At 58.3% G+C, this 18945-nt stretch overlaps 1 protein-coding gene across 13 annotated transcripts; it reads right to left on the reverse strand.

Moving 5' to 3' along the window:
* Window positions 1-300: 300 nt before the first annotated feature.
* Window positions 301-18724, reverse strand: LOC116591933. Of its 13 annotated transcripts, none has more exons than XM_032345387.1 (14): window positions 18622-18724; window positions 13227-13513; window positions 12871-12990; window positions 9261-9822; window positions 8647-8770; window positions 7579-7671; window positions 6838-6938; window positions 5322-5414; window positions 4692-4824; window positions 3137-3250; window positions 2768-2968; window positions 2199-2323; window positions 1539-1636; window positions 301-664 (listed from the first exon to the last, which is right to left on the reverse strand). In XM_032345387.1, exons 2-13 carry the CDS (start codon window positions 13456-13458, stop codon window positions 1558-1560), a joined length of 1977 nt encoding a protein of 658 aa, XP_032201278.1. In that variant the 5' UTR covers window positions 13459-13513; window positions 18622-18724; the 3' UTR covers window positions 301-664; window positions 1539-1557. The 13 variants fall into 13 exon arrangements, 10 of the variants coding, with proteins under 10 accessions (XP_032201278.1, XP_032201279.1, XP_032201273.1 ...); XM_032345388.1 differs by lacking the exon at window positions 18622-18724 and adding an exon at window positions 18402-18480 and having other exon boundaries at window positions 13227-13511; XM_032345382.1 differs by lacking the exon at window positions 18622-18724 and adding an exon at window positions 16736-18256 and having other exon boundaries at window positions 8647-8767; window positions 13227-13511.
* Between the last annotated feature and the right edge of the window lie 221 nt (window positions 18725-18945).

The raw sequence follows: 18945 nt of genomic DNA on the forward strand, positions 1-18945 counted from the left end.
ATCCCAGGACCCTGAGATCATGACCTGAGCTGAAGGCAGAAGTTGAACCCACTGAGCCACCCAGGTGCCCCTGTTTTTTTTTTTTTTTTAAGACTTTATTTATTTGAGAGAGAGAGCATGAGCAGGGGCAGGGATAGAGAGAATCAGACTCCCCACTGAGTAGGTAGCTGGACACGGGGCTCAATCCCAGGGCCCCAGGATCATGACCTGAGCCAAAGGCAAGATGCTTCACCCACTGAGCCACCCCAGGTGCCCCTGGAAAGCCACTTTTACTTGAAAGAACGACCAATGGACAGACTGTTCAGTTGTTGACGGCATTTTCTTGAGAATGGAGGATGTGGGCTGGCTGCTTCAGAGTAAACAACAGACAGTATTTGTTGCCAATGATAAAAATTTGAGACCTCAAAGCAAAAATCAGGATTCTGGAAAACTTGTGTCTTCCACTGTGAGCCTGGGATTCCCAACTGCTACAGACTCTTCTGATGAAATTGATGGCAGCATCCACAATGGTGCTTTTTGGATAGGGTATGATAAAACGTGCCAAAACCTGGATCCGTGTCACTCCGTGGACTGGTGTTTGCCAGGTGACAAACACTCGATGTCACGAATTCACATATGGGTAGAAGAGCCATTCAAAGTGCAAGACGGGCCACAACGGATTTTACTACAACAGAGCATGCAAAATTCATAAAACTCATCCAGCTGCTTTCAGAATCCATGTCCTAATCTTTAATCAACTACTACCTGTCCGGTTTGGGTCTGGTATCAAAGAAGAATAACAAATATCTAAAAAAGGCATGACAGTACCCTTCCCTGCCCCAACAGGAACTAGTTTATGAATGGCTGGACCTTCCCCACAGGCTTCAGCCAGAGCCTGTCACAACAGATTGGATGCAGCAGCAGACACGAGGATCTACCTGTCTCCTACCAAGCCAGACAAAGCCACTTGCAAGCGTATGAAACAATGACACCCATATTAAGTTCGTTATTATTTCAGCAAATACTTAAATTTTTTCTCTTAAAAATCATTATTTGTCATGTTAACATGTTATGGGTTTATTATTTTAAAATTAATATTTCTAAATCAGTGTTTTTTAAAAGTTTTTTTTAAGATTTTATTTATTTGACAGACAGAGATCACAAGGAGGCAGAGAGGCAGGCAGAGAGAGAGGAGGAAGCAGGCTTCCCGCCGAGCAGAGAGCCCCATGTGGGGCTCGATCCCAGGACCCTGAGATCATGACCTGAGGTGAAGGCAGATTCTTAACCCACTGAGACACCCAGGCGCCCATCTTGGTTTTAATCTCTAATGTGATATATATAATCACATAATCCACGGTTCTTCAGTTTAGTAATTGTTCAGAGTAAAGGGGTCCTGAGACCAAAATATCTGAGAACTGCTGGCCTAGGCCACAAGGTGAGGCTGTGTCTACTGAAAACAAGAAGATCGCGCTCCGGCTGCCCCTTGACCCGGCTCCCCACCCTGCCCGGGGCTGGACCCTCTCCTGGCACCTCCCCTGGAGCCTTGCAGCCTGGGTCACCTTGTCTGAGCTGGGGATATCAGCAGCAGCGGCAGCAGGACCTTCTATAAACCTTGATCTCCTCCAAGTCCACAGAGCTGCATGGCTGGTCCTGTGTGCTGGGAGCGGGGAGACAGCCTCTGTGCACCTGTGAGCTCCAGGTCTGTGCACCGTGAGTGTGCGCAGATGGCGTCTGGAGCACTGTCTTCCAGGACAACTGGACACTAGCAGATTCTCCAAGACCCCACCCCCCTTCCCTCGGGGGACCCCTAGGCAGCCTAGCAGGGAGCCCTGGGAATTCTGAGAAGAAGTCAGGACAGGAACACTCTGAGGGTCCCGCCCGGTGAAGCCTGGGAGCGGGGAGCAGCAGGGAGACGAACTTCCCTGAGACCCCCACGTGGGTGACTGTCCTGCCCTGCCTGCAGCATTTTGTTGGGGACTCTGGGCAAGTCCTTACCCAGACCCTTGCTCTCTGGCCTCAGTTTCCCTATCTGGGAATGGGGGTCACTGAGCTGTGAGACTCCAGTCTAAGGTCGCAGTGCCTGGCAGAGACTGACCCTCCGTACCTAGGGACTTGTGCCTTTGGCGTGGCCTTGCCCCGCTGGGCCCCAGCAGGGCCGCACCTTCGCAGGCTTCCCCTCCCCCTCTCGACCGTCCCTCTCCCCTTATTCTCCGTCATACCTCACATAACCCGGGAATCTGTCCCGGAAGGAGGCCAGCCAGTCATCCACGGTCTCCTTGTTCTTGTGCTCAGTGGACTGGAAGATCTCCATGATGGGCTCCTTCGGGTGGGCCAAGCTGAGGTCCTGCAGGGAGCAGCTGCGGGGTGAGCCCAGGCCCTGTGTTCCCAGCCTCCTCTCTTAGGAGGACCCACCCGCCTCACCCCTGTGTAGGCCCACACCCCGGGTCTACCCTTCAGGCCCAGGGCCGGCACGGCTGGTCAGGGTTCTCCAGTCCCGCTGACGTTACCTCCTGAGCCCCCCACAGGCTTTCTTGGGCGGGGGGACGGGGGAGGGGGAGCTGCCTTCCCCTAGCTTGCGACCTCCCCGCCCCCATCGCTCAGCCTTTGCAGTGAAGGCAGGTGGCCCCAGCCTCAGGTGTGGGATTCGAGGCCCAGTGCTGGCGGGCCTGAGCATGGTTTGGGTGAGGAGAGCACACCCAGCCCAGGCAGGGGGCCAGGACAGACAAGATCTGGAGAGGGAGAACAAAGCCCCACAGCCCCTGGCCCACCTGAGGGGCCCGCGGCTCACCCTGTGCTTCGTGAAGATGTTGTGCAGAGCCCTGGTGTCTGTCTGCACCTGATGCTGCAGGCCCTCCCACTTCCTGGGCTCCAGCATCTTGAGGTGGGTGGCCAGGGCAAGGACATACTCCCCAAAGACCACCATGTGCAAACGTCGCATGGTTCTCTGCTCCCCCAAAAGAACAAAGAGATGGAGAGGCCTGGGGGAAAGCTGTCCGAGGACCTGGTCTCATGGATGGGGCTGGCGGGCTGGCGGGCTGCCAAACAGATGCCTCTCGCCCAGGCCCGGCAGGGGCCTGTCCCCACCACCATTCGGATGGAAACCCTAACTGGTTTCTTGGCAAGTCAGTGCCCCCCGCCCCACAAGCTGGCCTCCTACCTCGTACGTGGCAGTGGAGTGCACGGTGGGGCAGCCCTCCAGGCCCTGCCACGGGAACTGCAGAGCTCCAACCAGACCCTTGTTCTTCTGCCCGAAGTGGTCCCTCAGCAGACTCTGAGGACAGGAGGGTCTGACGTCACGGAGGCCCCCGGCGCCCGGCTGGCTCGGCTCTCTCCCACCCTTGCCTACTCTCTCCAGCCTCACAGGCCCTGCCTCTCCTCACTGGGCATGCAGTCCCGGACCAGAAGGGACCACACGGAGGGAGCCAGTGGCGCATCCACTGTCCACCCTCTCCCCGCCAATTCCCAGGAGCGGCCCAGATTCCTAGTGCAGCCCTTGACTTGAGCTCCTCCTTGGTGCCCTCCCAAGTCCGCCCAGGTCTCTCCCCTGGGTCCCCACACGACCAAGGCCTCACACGGGACCTCCATGATACCTCTCCCTCCAGATTAGCCTCCTGAGACATGGGACAAGGGCCTGCTTGGTTCTCAGTGGACACCAGAGGGGATGGGCAGAAGTGGCAAGGCCAGCCTGCTCGGTGTTTAACCAGGGGATCCAAGAAGTCCCCTGGCATCCCCGCCCACCAGTGCCCTTCCACAGCCTCATCCACCTCATCTACAAAACTGGGTGCCAAGGCCAATCCATGAGCTCTGTGTAGAGAAGGACCCCCTGGCTCCAAATGGCTCCCAACAGGATGCTGGGATTGACTAGTAAGGTCTGCCACGGCCCAGGGAGAGGCAAGGCAGCATGTCAGCATTCCTGGAAGGGCACGACCTCGCTGGGTCCTCCCAGGCACTCAAATCTCTGTGGAAAATCCAATGGCAGATGTCTCAGGAGCCGGTGGCGCAGTGGAAAACGGGTCACTGGACAGAGCTGCAGGAACGGAGACCTGCCCGCTACTACCTCTTATCTTCCACCCAGGAAGCCCCATGAGGACAGTGCCCTGAACCTTCAGTTTGAATGAGAAATGCCTTCCCGTGATTTCCACATCCTAGGAGACCACCTTGCCCTCTCAAGACGTCAGCTCTGGGGCCAGGCCCTGGGTATCCTCGGGGACTGCATTCTCTGTGGTATGTGGCAGCCACAGCTCAGGGGAGACAAAGGTGGGCAGGCAGAGGCTCTGGGACATAGTGAAGGGACTCCACCTGCCCTGGGTGCAGAACCAGATTGGGAGAGAGGGAGAAGGTGTCAGGCCTCAGCTGACCTGGCAGGAGAGCAGTTGCACAGGTGGAGAAAGGAACAGGGGACAAAGGAAGTTGCCCTCAGGGAGGAGGGAACCAGGCCTCAGAAGGGGCAGAGAGCCCAAGCCCTGGGTGTCCCAGCCCATCCACAGGGACAGGGCCCCTCCCTCAGGCCACTCAGGAAGCTGGCCCTGACCTTCTGCTCCAAAGGCATGGGGAAGGCAAGAGGCCTGACCAGCACCTTGCCCTGTCACCCCAGCAAAGGCTCTGCTGGGCTGGGTGCAAGTCCACAGAGACACAGGCAGGCGCCTCCTGCCTAGGTTCTCTGGGAGCAGCAAAGACCCCTCAGGGGAGCAGGGGACAGAGGGTGGCTTCACCTGGCACAAGGCTCTGACTCTAGGCAGGAGGTGATCCCGGCTGTGGTCCTCAATGTCATGGATGGTCCCTTGCACACAGGGGCCCAGATCCACCAGCGGATCCCGTTTCTGGGTCAGCTCCTGCCACGTTTCCCTGGTGGGGCAACCAGTGGGGTCCATGGGGCCTGGCCCAGAGCCTGCCACAGCCCCAGGCTGCACACCACCCACACCGGTGCCCCTCTCCGCACTCGGGGACGCCCCCTCATTTCTGCTGCTGTTGCTGTCTACCCCATCCACTGTTCTCTCTGACCTATTGACGGACGGTTGTATCCCCGTGGCTTAAAATGCCGAAGGTACGGTGGGAGACTCCTCTGCCGGAGGCAACCAGGGCCACTGACAGCTGGCGTTCCCGCACGCACACGGGGGTGTTCGCCCGCCTCACGCACACGGGGGTGCTCGCCCGCTTCTCCACGCGGTCCACTCGGACCTGCCGCCTGGCCCGCCTGCTCCCACTGGCGCCGCCCGGCCCCGCCCACCGGCCCCGCCCACCCCTGCTCTCCGCCCCCAACACACCCACCGACAACGCCCACACCCGCCACACCCCGACACGCCCACTGGCCCCGCCCACACGCGGGCCGCCCCTGCTCGCACCTGAGGATGCAGCAGTTTGCCAGCACGTGCAGCTCCGGGAAGGCCCCAGCGACCGCGTTCTGCTGGATGAAGCCGACAGCCTTCTGCTGGTAGCTGCGGTGGCGGATGGAGATGAGTCCCTGCCCCCAGCCCGGCCCCCCAGCCCGGCCCCCCAGCCCGGCCCCCCAGCCGGGCCCCCGAGGACCTGCTCCCTCCCCGCTTCACTGCCGCGTCCCTAGCAGAATCACACATGTGGGTGACCGCAACCCAGCTGTCCGACCCTGCAGCCGGACGCTTCCTAAGGACCTTTTCATGTAATGCTCTCGGTGACCGTTAGTGGTAGATGCTTCCAGAACAAGACGGGAGTGGTTTTTCCCTGTGGACGTGGGAACTGCCACGAATGCTGTATTTGAGAGCTGCGCCCGCCCCCAGCCCCGCAGGGAAGGAAGGGGAGGGAGGGGAGGCAGCGCTCCGGGAGCCAGGCTGGCCCCTCCTCCCGGAGAGTCGGGGTGAGGCCTGGGGGTGCTGAGCTCTCAGGAAGGGGAGGCTGGCACCCCCAGGCCTGGGCTGGGCCACTGAAGGTCGCTTACAACAGAGAACTAGGAGAGGAGGAGGGACAGCACACTCGTCCCCAAAGACAGGAAAGAAAGGGCGCCCTCACCTGTCTGAGTCCCAAGAACACAGATCAACCTGGCCACCCTGCCACATTTTCTTAAACATTTAAAACCTGGCTGGATTTACTGAAAAATGCAGGTTTGGTCTCTCTTCAGTAACCTGCTTCATGTCTGCCTGTAATGGAACCTGTCGCAGGTGAACACAGCTTCTCTGAAGGCCCTAGAGAGAGGCGCCTCGAGATGTGGTCTACACAGTGCTCCGTCTGAGACGGGGGGAGCCCACAACACGGACCCCCCAGCCCCAGCCCTGGCAGGAAAGAGGCAGGGTCCCCACCCAAACCCTGAGGCCAGGGCAGAGCCGGGTGTGTGGTGCAGGGGTGTGATGGTGAAAAGCAGACGAAACAGGGAAGCCGGTCATCTACCAGGTCCCTGGCCAGGATCCACAACCGAGATAATATTTGAATGAAATATTTTTAAAAAATCAAAATCAGTCCAAAGCATCCATCATGAGCAAAACAGCAAATTTTAACTAAAGACAGAATTCAACCCTGTACATTCGTGACTCCCCCAATCCTAGTCCTGCTGCCCAGTATGGGAGCCACAGCCCCGTATGGTGTTTAAAGGTCAATTAATTAAAATTAAATTTAATCATGGTGTCTCCATGGAACTAGCTCGACGGCCACACGAGGCCAGAGCCCCCGTGTCAGACGATGTCGCCATGGGACATTTCCAGAGCCATGGCGGAGGTGAAGCCAGCCAGACTGGGAGCACCCAAAGCTGATGCTTGAACCTTCCCCTGCTTTGGGAACTGGCCAAGCACCTGGCGGCCAGTGGCTGGAGGCTGGGGCGGCGCTCGCACTGGGGTTCTGTGGACCCAGCCTCCCATGCCTTCTTCTCTGATCAAGGACCACCTTTTCACTTACCTTTTCAGAAAGTCTGAAAATGTTTCCAGAATCATCCCTTGCACCTGGCTACTAATAGGTAGTCCCATGGGGTGTGCTGCATTCATGCCTTCTTCCAGCAGCTGTCAGTCAAAGCATGTGGGCTCTCAGGGGGACCCAGGAACCTGTCACACAGCCAGTGGACCCCAGGAGACTGTGTCCGCCCTCAACGTGACTGACACTTTTCTTGCAGGAAGGGCTGGAAGGGCGGACATGCACAGGCCGCCCCAACACCTGTGCCGCTCTGCAGGTGGCACAGAGCAGACACCCCCCACCAGGCCCTCATCACCCCTTCACACCCCCCATCTTGCCAGGCCTCGCTCCCTGGAACCCCCCACCATGTCCCTCCCTTCACCACCACACACGCTGGTGGCCTCTCCTCCTCCTGGGCTGAACATCCTTTACCCCAATAGGGCTCCACCCTCTCCCTAAGGCGTCCCCAGATAGTGATCCCAGTGCAGGTCCTACCTGAGGCCCAAGCAAGACCGTGAGTTGAGACATTCCAGGAAGAGGCCCCTCCCCAGAAGATATGCCCAGCAGCCCTGCCCGGGGGCCCCTCAGACCCTGATGCTTCGATGCCCGGAGCCCGCCCTCCGCCGGGCCGCCCCTACTTGCTGCAGGAGTGCCCCACCACCTGTCAGTCATCCCCTCACCAGGCCAGGTGCTCGGGAAGGGGCCAAGGACCCCGTGTGGCAGGCTGGGAGGGTGCAGACTGGTGCGTACCTGGAAAACGTCGAGAAACGTTGGGTGGGAACACTGGGCCCACTTTTTCAGATCGTAGAACAGGACTCTGTCTAGATGCTTTCTCAACTCTTCCTGCCCAGAAAACAGTAAAAGCAACTTCTATCCCCGTTCCTCTCTGGGGCACACCAGATCCAGCCCTCAACTGAGGACGGGGGAGAGGGTGAGAACCGGAGCCAGCCCCGGAGTCGGCCAGCGGCCTGAAATCCCCGCAACCCCGAGGGACCCAGTTCCGAGTAAACCTCCGCTTTCACAGCCTCCAGCCCTCCGACACACAGCACATCCCTTGACAGATGGGGTGGGGGAGAACAGGGAATGCTAAGACCCGTCTTCCTTCATTCAGCCCAGACTGCAGCTCCACAGTTTTGGGGGGAGCCACGAAGGACAGGGGCCCTCAAAACCCAGGGGCTTCAAGGAGACAGAGCCCTGAGTTCACAGCCAAGGAAAAGGCCAGACACTTATATACCAGTTACTGGAAAGTTCCAGCTAAATCGATACTGATTCTTTATGGCACCATCGTAAAGCTTTGTCTCTCAGTCCATGAGCTAAGAAAGGCAAAGGGCTTCCCTGTATCCTGAACATCTCTTCCACTGGTCCCCAGGACTCTTGACACGTCTGTGCCAAGACCAGGAACACTGGCACAGGAGATCACGTTGATTAAAAGCGATCACAGCTGGAGAGTGCACTGTCCCCTCCAGTCCTCCTTGTGTCTGCCGTGGATTCACCACGTGCACCCACCTTGGGGCAGCCAGCTTTGCACCCGGGGCTCACCGGCCCTGCTCTGGAGCTGCTGGTATGGAAGAAGCCAGACAGTACTCACTGGTCAAGGCAGAGACCTCCGGTCAGGCGCTCTCCCTATGGGCCCGCTAGACAATGGTCCTCCCACCTCGCAGCCACGGCCACTGTTACCTCCCACGTGACGGTGCCCAACCGCCACTCCCGCAGCCCCCCACCCAGGGCCACCCTGGCCCAGCCTCTGCCTGCTGGGCCCCAGATGCGGGACGAGGAGGCCTCTGGGTGACAGATACTGCTGGACAGATACTGCTTTACCTGGATCAGCCCTACCAGCATCTGCTGCATTTGGGACATCCAAGTAACAAACATCAGGGGGTCCAGGAGGTGCCCAACCACTGGCTCCCAGGAGGTCCGGCACGCTTTTGCAAGTGTCTCCCTGCTGGGTTAGAAGGAGCCGTGAGGGGCCAAGAGCTGAGCCGGGTTGGCGGAGGGGCGGTGGCATGGGCAGGGCACAGTGCTAAGGGCAGGGCACCCCAGGCCGGGCCTCGCCCCCTCCCCGGCCTGTGCTGCCTGCCCCCCAGCCCTGCACAAGCCCCGTGACTGGAGAGGGCAGCCAGGGTTGAGAAGTGGGAGGGAGAGTCTCCGTTGTTGTCGACAAGTCTCAGAGGTCTCACACACACATGCGCGCACACACAACCCCCAACGCGCTAAACACCATACGCACACCACGCAGCAGACACACAGGCACGCACGAACACAGGCCTGTGCACACGCTGTCCCCAAGGCCAGCTGCGTCTGCCCTTCCTTGACCACCGGCCCCGCCCTGGCGGCTCCTCCGAAGGCTCTCCGTGGACCACAGCTCTGGTCCGAGGACCTCCCCCAGAGCAGTGGCCTCGCCTAGCACCCCAAGATCCCCCAAGAGGACTCACCCAGGCTGCTCGAACAAGTTGGTCTTGCCCCAGGTGTACAGGACCTGACAGCTTTTCAAGTCGGCACCGCAGGACTGAGTGAGCTCGGAGAGGCGGCCAAGGAGAACCTCGTGGAAGTACGTCCTGTAGACCTCCCAGAGGCAGGTCCCCAACCGGCTCGCCCGCGGGGACCCCAGGCCCTGTCTCACTGCCTTGTCTAGCTTCTCCAGGTACAGGTCCAGCTGGTCCTTGGGGCCCAGGGTGGGCACTTGGGTCTCAGCATCATTTCTCAGTAGCTTATTCAGCTGACCAGCCCAGGTGGCCACTCCGCTGTCCTGGGGGGCACTGGCCTTCCGCCTTTCATGCTGGTCCTGTGTCCACTCCACAGTGGCCAGCACCGCCCGGAGCTTCTGCTCCAGCTCCTGGCTGGGCCCGGTGCCATCCAGAGCCTGCTGGACAACCTGCCACATGCTCCGGGCCACAGCCTCATACTGGGCGCCGCAGTCCTGCCCTTCCTCCTCCAACCTGGAGATGCTCTGGCAGGCCTCCAGGAACCACCCATCCTGGACCAACTCCAGGAAGCCTAGAAGAAAGAGAGAAAAAAAAAAAAAAAAAAAAAAAAAAAAAAAAGGACAGCTCAGCAGGGTGCCTGGAAGACCTGTGGATCTGGGAGGGGGAGGGGCGCCCTGAGTCGGGTGGGGGTAGGCTGAGCTGTACGGAACCCATCCATCCGGGAACCGACAAGAAGACCCGGAGGAGGTTTCAAGAGCCTTTGGGAAAGAAGCGCCTCCTGGCCAGTCAGGATCAGAAGGCCACAGGCTTATTACAACGGTTGCAGAAGACCTGTGGGCTTCCAGTATGGCTTCTGGAGCAGAAAAACCTAACAACCGCAGTTTCTTCCCGAGAACCTGTAAGCTCCCAGGCCCTGCATGGTCCATGCCTTCCTCAGCTATGGGCCTGTGAACCCAACACGGAGACAGCAAAAGCACTTTCCCCACCAGAGGGCCAGAGAGGGAGGTCCAGCAGACTTAGTGAAAAATGTTCTAGCAAGGGGTTCTCATAAGGAATGCATATGCATGTCTTTCTTTCTTTCTTTTTTTTTTTAAGATTTTATTTATTCATTTGAGAGAGATACAGAGACAGAGAGGGAGAGAGTGAGCACAAGCAGGGGGAGAGGCAGAGGGAGAGGGAGAAGCAGACTCCCTGCTGAGCTGGGAGCCCCACATGGGGCTCCATCCCAGGACCTGGATATCATGACCTGATCCAAAGGCAGGCACTTAAACCCTCTGAGCCACCCAGGTGCCCAGGAATGTGCATTTCTGACAGGTGCCCAGGAGGTGCTAATGGTGCTGGTCCTGGGCCTCCTGCTGTTCCCAGAGGGAGAGACGGGAAGGGAAGGATTCTGCTTTGGATCCCAGAGGAACCCCACCATGACTCTCCAGCCTGGAGCTACAGGAGGCTGGTCCAGTGAGACTCAACACCAAAGGAGGAATTGGTGGGCAGGGTTGTCCAAAGCATTTGAACACTCAGACACCAATTCTTCTGGACTTTAACTTGAAAGGGCATTTTTGAGCTTAACTTTTGGAAATTTCCAAGTGAGAGGGCAGTTATATTCCAAATTGGGGCTCAGAGTGACTTTCTGTTGTCAAGGGCAACATGTACTCCCCTTTCCTATTTCTCCTTTCTGACAGCTGGAATGTACATGTGAGGCCAGGACCTGGGCAGCCATTCTGGGCCATGAGACAGGAACCCCATGTGGAGGATAATGAAGGAATACAATGGAGAGGTCTGGGTCTCTGAGCCCTGTGAAGCCCCAAACCACCCACTCAAATCTTCCATGAGAGAAGCAAATTTTATCTTGCTTTATCTTAAGTCCCTAGTTCGTTGGGTCTCTCAGTGAAAACATCTGAACTTATAATAATACGAAGAATTGAGGAGGAGTGGAGTACGGGATGGAAATTATTTTGAATCCAAACAGGACGGCCTTCCACGCATGTAATTATTTTGAGTCCTTATGCCATCTCATAGACAGCTCCTTGTTGCTAGTAATTAATTAGCTTAGACTCAACACTAGGAACTGTAGGTGCGGCAACCTCTGTGGCTTCACCAGACGCAGGGCTGCTCGGACATGCTTCCCTTTCCTTCCAGAGCCGCACCGTCCAACACGGCAGCCCCAAGCCCCACGTGGTTACTGAGCCCTTGAAACGTGCAAAGCTAGCTGCTGTCAGTGTAGATCACACAGCAGAATTCAAAGACTTAGTGGGGGTGGGGCGGGGGGAGAGAACAGTGTTCAATATCTTGATTCTAATACTGACGAAAAGTTGAAACATGCGGAAATACTATGTTAGCTGTATTGGGCTAAATAAAGTATATTACTGAAACTAATTTCACCTGTTTCTTCTTACGTTTTTAGTGTGACTCCTGAAAACGGCTCCCGCGCTATTTCCCCAGAACAGCACTCACTCCTCTAGAACCCGCTTGCTCCCTCCCTCCAACATAGGCCCCTGTTTATCCTGCACCAACCTGGCTGTTTTCTGGGTGGGAGGTCGTCATCCCCCTACCCAAAAACAGAAGAGCTGATCTTACAAAGCCCGGAGACCTCCCGGGCTTTGTGCAAATATGGCTGCATCGGTACCGTTTCTTTAGCAAGGATACTGGGGGGCATGGGTCAGGCAGGCAAAGGCAGACGTGGGGGTGGGGGCCGCTGTGGTGTCCACCCGTGTCCCAGGCAGGCCCGTTGAGCCGAGCACAGCTTGGCTGCTCCCGGCCACCAGCCCATCTCCTGGCATCACAGGCCAGCAACACGAGGGGCCGGCAACAGCTGGCCAGAGAACAAAAGTGAAATGCCCCTGAAAAGTGACCATACTGGCAAGGTTGCCTGATGTCACCAGGCACAGGGCAAGCGAGGATGGGGGCGGGGGGGACCCTCAAAGATGCCATTGCCTGTGAACCAACTGATAAACACTTGTCCCCTCTTGAATGACGATGCCTGGTGCCAGAGACGGAAAGGAGCTGGTGACATCTTACGGCCCCATGACCCCACGCTCCCAGGGCCATTCTGCAACTTCCCCCCCCCCCCCCCCCCCCGGCCTCAGGGAAAAGCTGAAGCGTTTGCCCCTCAGAAAAACATTCCTCAGATTGTCAAGGCCCCAGCCCCTCCCACAAACCCACAGCGGACCAGAGTTTTCATAAGCAGCCCAGCCCCAGCCCTGCCGTTGCACTCCAGGTCATTCAGCGAGCTTCTCTGGGCACAGACCCACGATGGGTCACGGGGACACAAACACGGCTCAGACACAGACGCCCTGCACACAGCTCCGACCCTACCCCGGGCCCCTCTTCACTCACTCCTGTAGCCCTAGCCTGGGGCTCAAGCCGGAGCCTGCTCTGCCGGGCCGCATCGCAACCGTGACCTTCTCGGCGGCTGCAGGTCCCGGGGCAAAGAGCCCCGCCACCCTGAACCTTGGTTTTGCCAGCTTTGCCACCGGGAGGTGCTTCTCACAGGGGTGGTGACTACGGGCCTCTTCACTCGGCTTCAGTCCCTCTCCTGCTCCCCCCACACCGTGTCAGAGGCCCCCTGGGCTCGGCTACCCGCACCGCTGGTGTGGAGGGGCCGGCGAGCAGTCCCGCTCACCTTGGGGGTCCAGGCACACTTCTTGCTGTGCCCAGTCCCCTCCAGGCGCCCAGAGTGACATTTGCAAGGCTGGCACGTACAGTAAATACTGCACGAAATGATGAACACGTGAGCAAAAACCTGAAGGAACGGGATAAAGGCTCCGGATATAAAGGTGAGGCCCAGGGACGCCGGGGGGGCCCAGTCGCTCGAGCGCCTGCCTTCAGCTCTGCTCGTGGTCCCGGGGTCCCGGGGTCAGCAGGAAGCCTGCTTCTCCCTCTGCCTGCCCCCCCCACCCCGGCTGTACTCTCTCTTGCTCTCTCTCTCTCTCTCAAATAAATAATCTTTAAAAGAAATACATAAGGCAAGACGCCTACCTTTGGAATTTTCTGTCAGATGAAAAACATTGCGGGGTCTTTTGTTTCTGAGGAATCGTCCCGAAAACCCTGTGAGCCACTGTGCCAGCTTTGGAGGACGGCCCTTGCGCTGTTGCCTCGGGTTCCCCCGGGCATCACTGGGCAGGATTTGTTGGAGCTCGCTGCCTGCTTTCTCTTCTTCCAGCCTGGGTTTCTTCTTGCCCCAGAGGCCACTTCTTTCCAGCCGGTCCATCTCTCTGCCTTCGTGTCCGACAGCAGCCGGCCTTACAGAGCCCTCCCACCAGCCTGCAACCGAACAAAAGAAATAAATAGGAGGAAGCTGGAAACTGCCGGAGAAACTTCCTCTTCGTCTACAAATACGGCTGTTGGACGCCTGGACAGCTCAGTGGGTTAAGCTTCTGCCTTCGGCTCAGGTCATGGTCCCAGGGTCCTGGGATGGAGCCCCGCATCAGGTTCTCTGCTCAGTGGGGAGCCTGCCTCTCCCTCTCCCTCTGTCTGCCCCTCCCCCTTTCCGTGCACTTTCCCCCAAATAAGTAAATAAATCTTTTTTTTTTTTAATGTTGAATGATTCACGAATTTGTGTGCCGTGCCCATCTTCTCCGTATCCTTCCACTTTTAGTGTCAGTGCTGCTGAGATGAGGCGCTCTGTTTACTTACGGTGAGACACGCACAGCATCCAAGTCACCGCTCCGACCGTTTGTACGCAGGCCATTCCGCGCTGCGGCTAACACCCCTTTACTAAGCTGTGCGGCTGTCCCCACCATCCAGCTCCAGAACTTTTTGGTCATTGCAAACAAAAACTTATCCCCTTTGAACAGGAACCCCCATCCCTCCCGCCCCAGCCCCTGCCCCCTGCCCCCCTACTTTCTGGGTCTCTGTGACTCTGACCCTCACAGAGGTGGGACCACAGGGCGTTTGTCCTTGTGTGGCTGACACCATGTCCTCAAGTTTCATCCGTGTTGTAGCAGAATTTCCTTCCGTTTTTTTTTTTTTTTTTTTTTTTAAGATTCTATCTATTTATTTGACAGAAAAAGAAAGCGAGAGAGGGAACACAAGCAGGGGAAGCGGGAGAGGGAGAAGCAGGCTCCCCGCTGAGCAGGGAGCCCGATGCGGGGCTCGATCCCAGGACCCTGAGATCATGACCTGAACCAAGGCAGAGGCTCAAAGACTGAGCCCCCCAGGCGCCCCTCCTTCCTTTTTAAGGCTGCATCGTACTCCACCGCGAGCACGGGCCACCCCTCTGTACGAACTCGTGCGTCCATGGACACCTGGATGGCTTCACGTGTCAGCTCCCGCGGATAATGCTGTCGAATGTGGATGTGCAGACATCGGTTCAAGTCCCTGCTGCCCGTCTCTAGCAGTGGTTGCGTTCTCACCGACAAGGGCATGATCTCTGCTGCGGTTCTTGAAAGCCTCTCTCTCCTTGGAAGCACTCACTGCCCAGGAGGCCACACTGGACCCGGCCACCCGCAGCATCGCCTGAACCCTGGAGCAGCTTCTGTCCAGTGTGGGCCAGGGCCACCTTTCTCCCTCTGGACCTCCTGCTCCCCAGCCGCAGTGACCTAACGGTGCCCCTCTGGGCTCTGACCTGACAGGCCGGCCCTGCCTTCCACATCCAGCATGGAGACTCGGCTCTGCCTCCCCCAGACGGCAGTTGTCAGCAGCTAGCCAGGGGGTCCCTAGGACACATTGGGGGTCTCCTACCTGGATCCCACACAGCCCATAGGAGTGTCCTGCTGCTTCTGTAACAAATTACCGTATCATAGAGGCCCAAACTGCACAAGCTTTGTGTGCTTCTGCTGTGGAGTCCGAGTTCTGGCCGGGGTCTCTCTGGGCTGTGTCCCCCTCCGTTTACTGGGATCCCCCCTCCAGGTGCTGCCTGCCCTCGTGGCTCACGGAGCCTTTCCTCTAGGCTGCAGACCCAGCAACTCCCGGCTCACATCTGCTCTCGGCTCTGCCTCAGTCTCCCCCTGCGAAGGACCCCGTGATGGCCGCACGCCCCCCAGCCTCCCAGGCTGGGTCCCTCTGTGAGGTGCCCCACCAGCGGCCTCGTTTCCGTCGGCTTCCGTCGCTCCCCTTTGTGGTGGAACCAGGCGTGTGCGCGGGCGTCTTGGGGGTGCTGTTCTGTCTGCCACACACCCCCTTAGCTGCAACCCCCCCCCCGGCTTCACTGCATGACTTCCGGAAGCGCTGGACGCCTCCACGCTCCAGCGGCCAAGGGTGGGCCACCAAAATGGCCTGTGGATTATTTTAAATGAAAGCTATTTGGGAAGGTCCCTCAGACCCTCCTCTGTCCCCCGAAAGCAGAAAGTAAGTCCCCCCCATGAAAGGCGCCCTGTCAGTAAAATAAAAGACAGCCTCATCACCAGAGATAGGAAAGTCAGAGCCAACAAGGCCATATAAACAGCTGTTAGACTTTTCACTAATCTCCTACTTCCGTCCAAAACCCTTTGGTTTTTTCCTCCTGTGGATCTGTCTCCGGTCACTTTAATTCTCCTTCCGGCTGGGTGGAGAGGAGTGTGTGCTCCCCTACAGCACTGGTCCCTCCAAATCCCCCCTACACACACACCAAGGCAGCGGGATCTGGTCTTTGCTGGAAGGGATCACACACAGCACAGTCCCGTGGCCTTGTCATGGGGGCCCGTTCGGCGTGCGAGAACAGTCCTCTGTTTCTAGAACAGCGGCCTAAGGACTGCCCTGGCTTATCCGCCGTCCCCTATGGTCAGTACTTCCTGCTCACAGAGACAGAAACGTGCATGTACCCATACTGTACAACGGGACACGGTGACAGAACACAAGGAGTTCTCGGGGGTCTGGCCACCGCCATACATGCATACCACAATATCCCCCTGTGTGTGCAAAATAGGGCTTCTGTCCCGAGCAGGGAGCTTGTCCTGGACAACCTCCTTCCCTCCCTGACAGCGGCACGGGGCAGGCCCTAACTGACAGGTGCTGCGGGACAAAGCGATGTCTGGGGCTCCGGAGCTAGAAGGTGCTGGAACCCGGTTTAGCCTGGGGAGCAGCTCCTCCTAGAAACGCTGGGGGCGAGGGATGCTCCCAGAGTATCCTTTTTTCCTGATCCAAAGACCTTTGGGCTGTGAACGTATCCAGAATCCAGAACCAGAGCGATGCTCCCACAGCCTGAAGGGAAGTCCGTACACATGTGCTTGCCCAGGCCGCACCCCCAGGTGGGAGCGCTCACACGCGTTCCGATGAAACGGGTCAACCTTCGGGGGCCTTGGCGAGGCTGTGGGGACAAAGGGGTGACCGGCAGGGACAGGAGGGAGAACCAAGAACAAAACCAACCCCTCAGCTGGGCTGGGGCCAGCAGAGGAGCCGCCACCCCCCTCACTAGACGCCTCGCTCCTGTAAACTGATAAACCCCAGACTTGGGAAACTCTTGGGGCCAGAAGGTGGGTCGGCCAGGCCAGAGAGAAAGGGTCTCTGGGAATCCCCGAAGGTCCCATTCTGTTCAGGAAGGAAAGGGTTTTACTTTCAGTTTTGCTTACCATTTTTCTGTGGTTTCTCGGAAACCACTGAGAAGTTCTCATTTCTTTTGTTCAGCACAATCTTGGTGGATGAGCTCATGTTCGACACAAACACCTGCTCCCTGTGGGTTCTCTAGGCCCTTACAGGACACCCCAGGGCCCACACAGCCCACAGCCGCCGCCTGCGAGGACGTCCTGCCCTCCCCCCCTCTAGTTCCAGGGGCTGCCTGGCCGGCTCCTCACGCCCCGACGGCACTGGAGGGACCCCAGGCTCCCCTCAACGCCCCCTCCCCTCCACGCTGCTGGGCACACCCCTGGAGGGGTCCCAGGAAAGCCCGACCGGAGCCAGCTGCTCTCACGTTCCCACAGCACAAGTGAGCTCAAGACGGAGACCCTCCCCATGACTCTGAGGCCCCCCCAAACCCTCCAGGCCAGTTCTCTCCCTTGGCACCTAAATTCCCAAAGCCTTCCTACTAGGTTCATCAGACGGATTGGATCAAAGCACCGTCACCCCCTTTTCCTCGCTTCGGATGGGTGGGACTGGGAACCCGGCCGGGTATCCCCATGGTTCCCACGCACCAGAAAGTGGTCCCCTCGGCACTGGGGGAGGGGAGCATGTGCCAGATCCATCAAGGTTTTAAACGTGCCCTCAGACCACAATCCCACTACGAAAACTTCTGACATCCCGGCGGAAAGATGCAGATTCGCTGCACTAAGAAGACCGTAGTGTCTTCATGGAAAGCTGAAGCCACCTATAGGCTGACGAGACTCCTCGCTGAGAGAGGACAGAGCCAAGGGCAGCGCTCGTGGCTTCTAGAGAGCACCCCTGCTCCCTGCTCAGGGCCCGCCTTCCTTGCCGCGGAAGCCGGCAAGACCACATCCCTGGCCGAGCATCCTCTCTCTTCTTCTGACCGCACCTGGGAAAGCTGCCCACCCTTAAGGACTCGTGTGATGCCTCCGGGACACTCGCAGTCACATCTGCACAGTCCCTTTCTCCACATCCCATAGTCGCATGCCCCAGGGGGTTGGGGCGGGGACACCTGTACACCTGTCCTGTGACTCTGCCAACCAGGACAGGACCCCTGCAGACTGCTCGGGGTCCCCCCGTGGTCCTCACCCCCTTCTCCGGCGGCACCCTTGATCCCTCGGGAGGACGGACCGTGGGCCGCTCAGCCACCCCTTCTGTTGGAAAATAAATGGAATTTTCTCCTGGGACCACTTAAAGATAAGCCTAGTGAAATCCCAGACACGTCTTTCAGTACTCATCAGTGACTGATCATGAAGCCGAGACAAGGATTTTTAGCAAGCAGCAAGTGCTACACTGGCTCCCTGACCCACGGAATAAAGGTTTTCGAGATAGAAAAAGCAGAGGCCAATCGAACATAAAACAAGTGCTCAGGGGGATCCTAGAGATGGGGGCGCCATCAAAGACAGACACACACTCCCCCCTAACTCCAGAGGGCGATAACCCTGCCGCCAGCTCCGCGACCCACCAGTCCGACCCCCTCATACAAAATCCTCCCTCCCAAAGTGGATGAAATCCAGTAGCTTGTCTCTGTTCTCACCACGGTCCCATCCAAGCACTCTCGGCACAGACCAGCGACTGCAAGGTTGTCCTCCTAAAGGATCGCTCCAGGGCCCCTTCCAGGGCTGGTCTTGGGCTCACATCCAGATCCGGTCAACTCACCCCTACGCAGCCGCACTCCTGTACCCCAAGGTCTCAGTCACAATTATGAGGGGACCTTGAAGTCCTAAATACCTTTTGGCCCATCCCCCTCCCCTCCTCCCCAATCCTTCAGTGCTCCTGCCCACCCCTTCCCTCCCTCTCCTGCTCCTCCTCCGGGACGCAGGCCAGCCCCCAAGACAAGAACGGAACAGCCCCACGTGTACCCCATGACCCTGACCTTCTCTACGTCTTCACTGTTCAGCGTCCCTCTTCCCAAAGGCTGGTCAGCTGCATAAGCTCGGGCCTGGAGCTGGTGGATGAAAGCCTCTCTGAGGCCCCTCCCCCTGCACCCCTCCTGCGGCATGGGGGCTGGGCCAGGGCCCCGCAAGGCCCACTGACTCTGAGGCTGGGTGACTCCCCAGGCTTTGCTCCCCTCTCAGGAGCCGTGGGCCTGCTGGCAGTGGCCCCCACAGCCCCCGTCTGCGATCGTATTTCCAGGAGTGGAATGTGGTCCTGTGGTGTTGCCTAAGCGGGGCTGGGGCCCAGAGAGAAGGGACTTCCCCCA

Source organism: Mustela erminea, chromosome 5, assembly GCF_009829155.1.
Source record: "Mustela erminea isolate mMusErm1 chromosome 5, mMusErm1.Pri, whole genome shotgun sequence".
Taxonomy (NCBI): domain Eukaryota; kingdom Metazoa; phylum Chordata; class Mammalia; order Carnivora; family Mustelidae; genus Mustela; species Mustela erminea.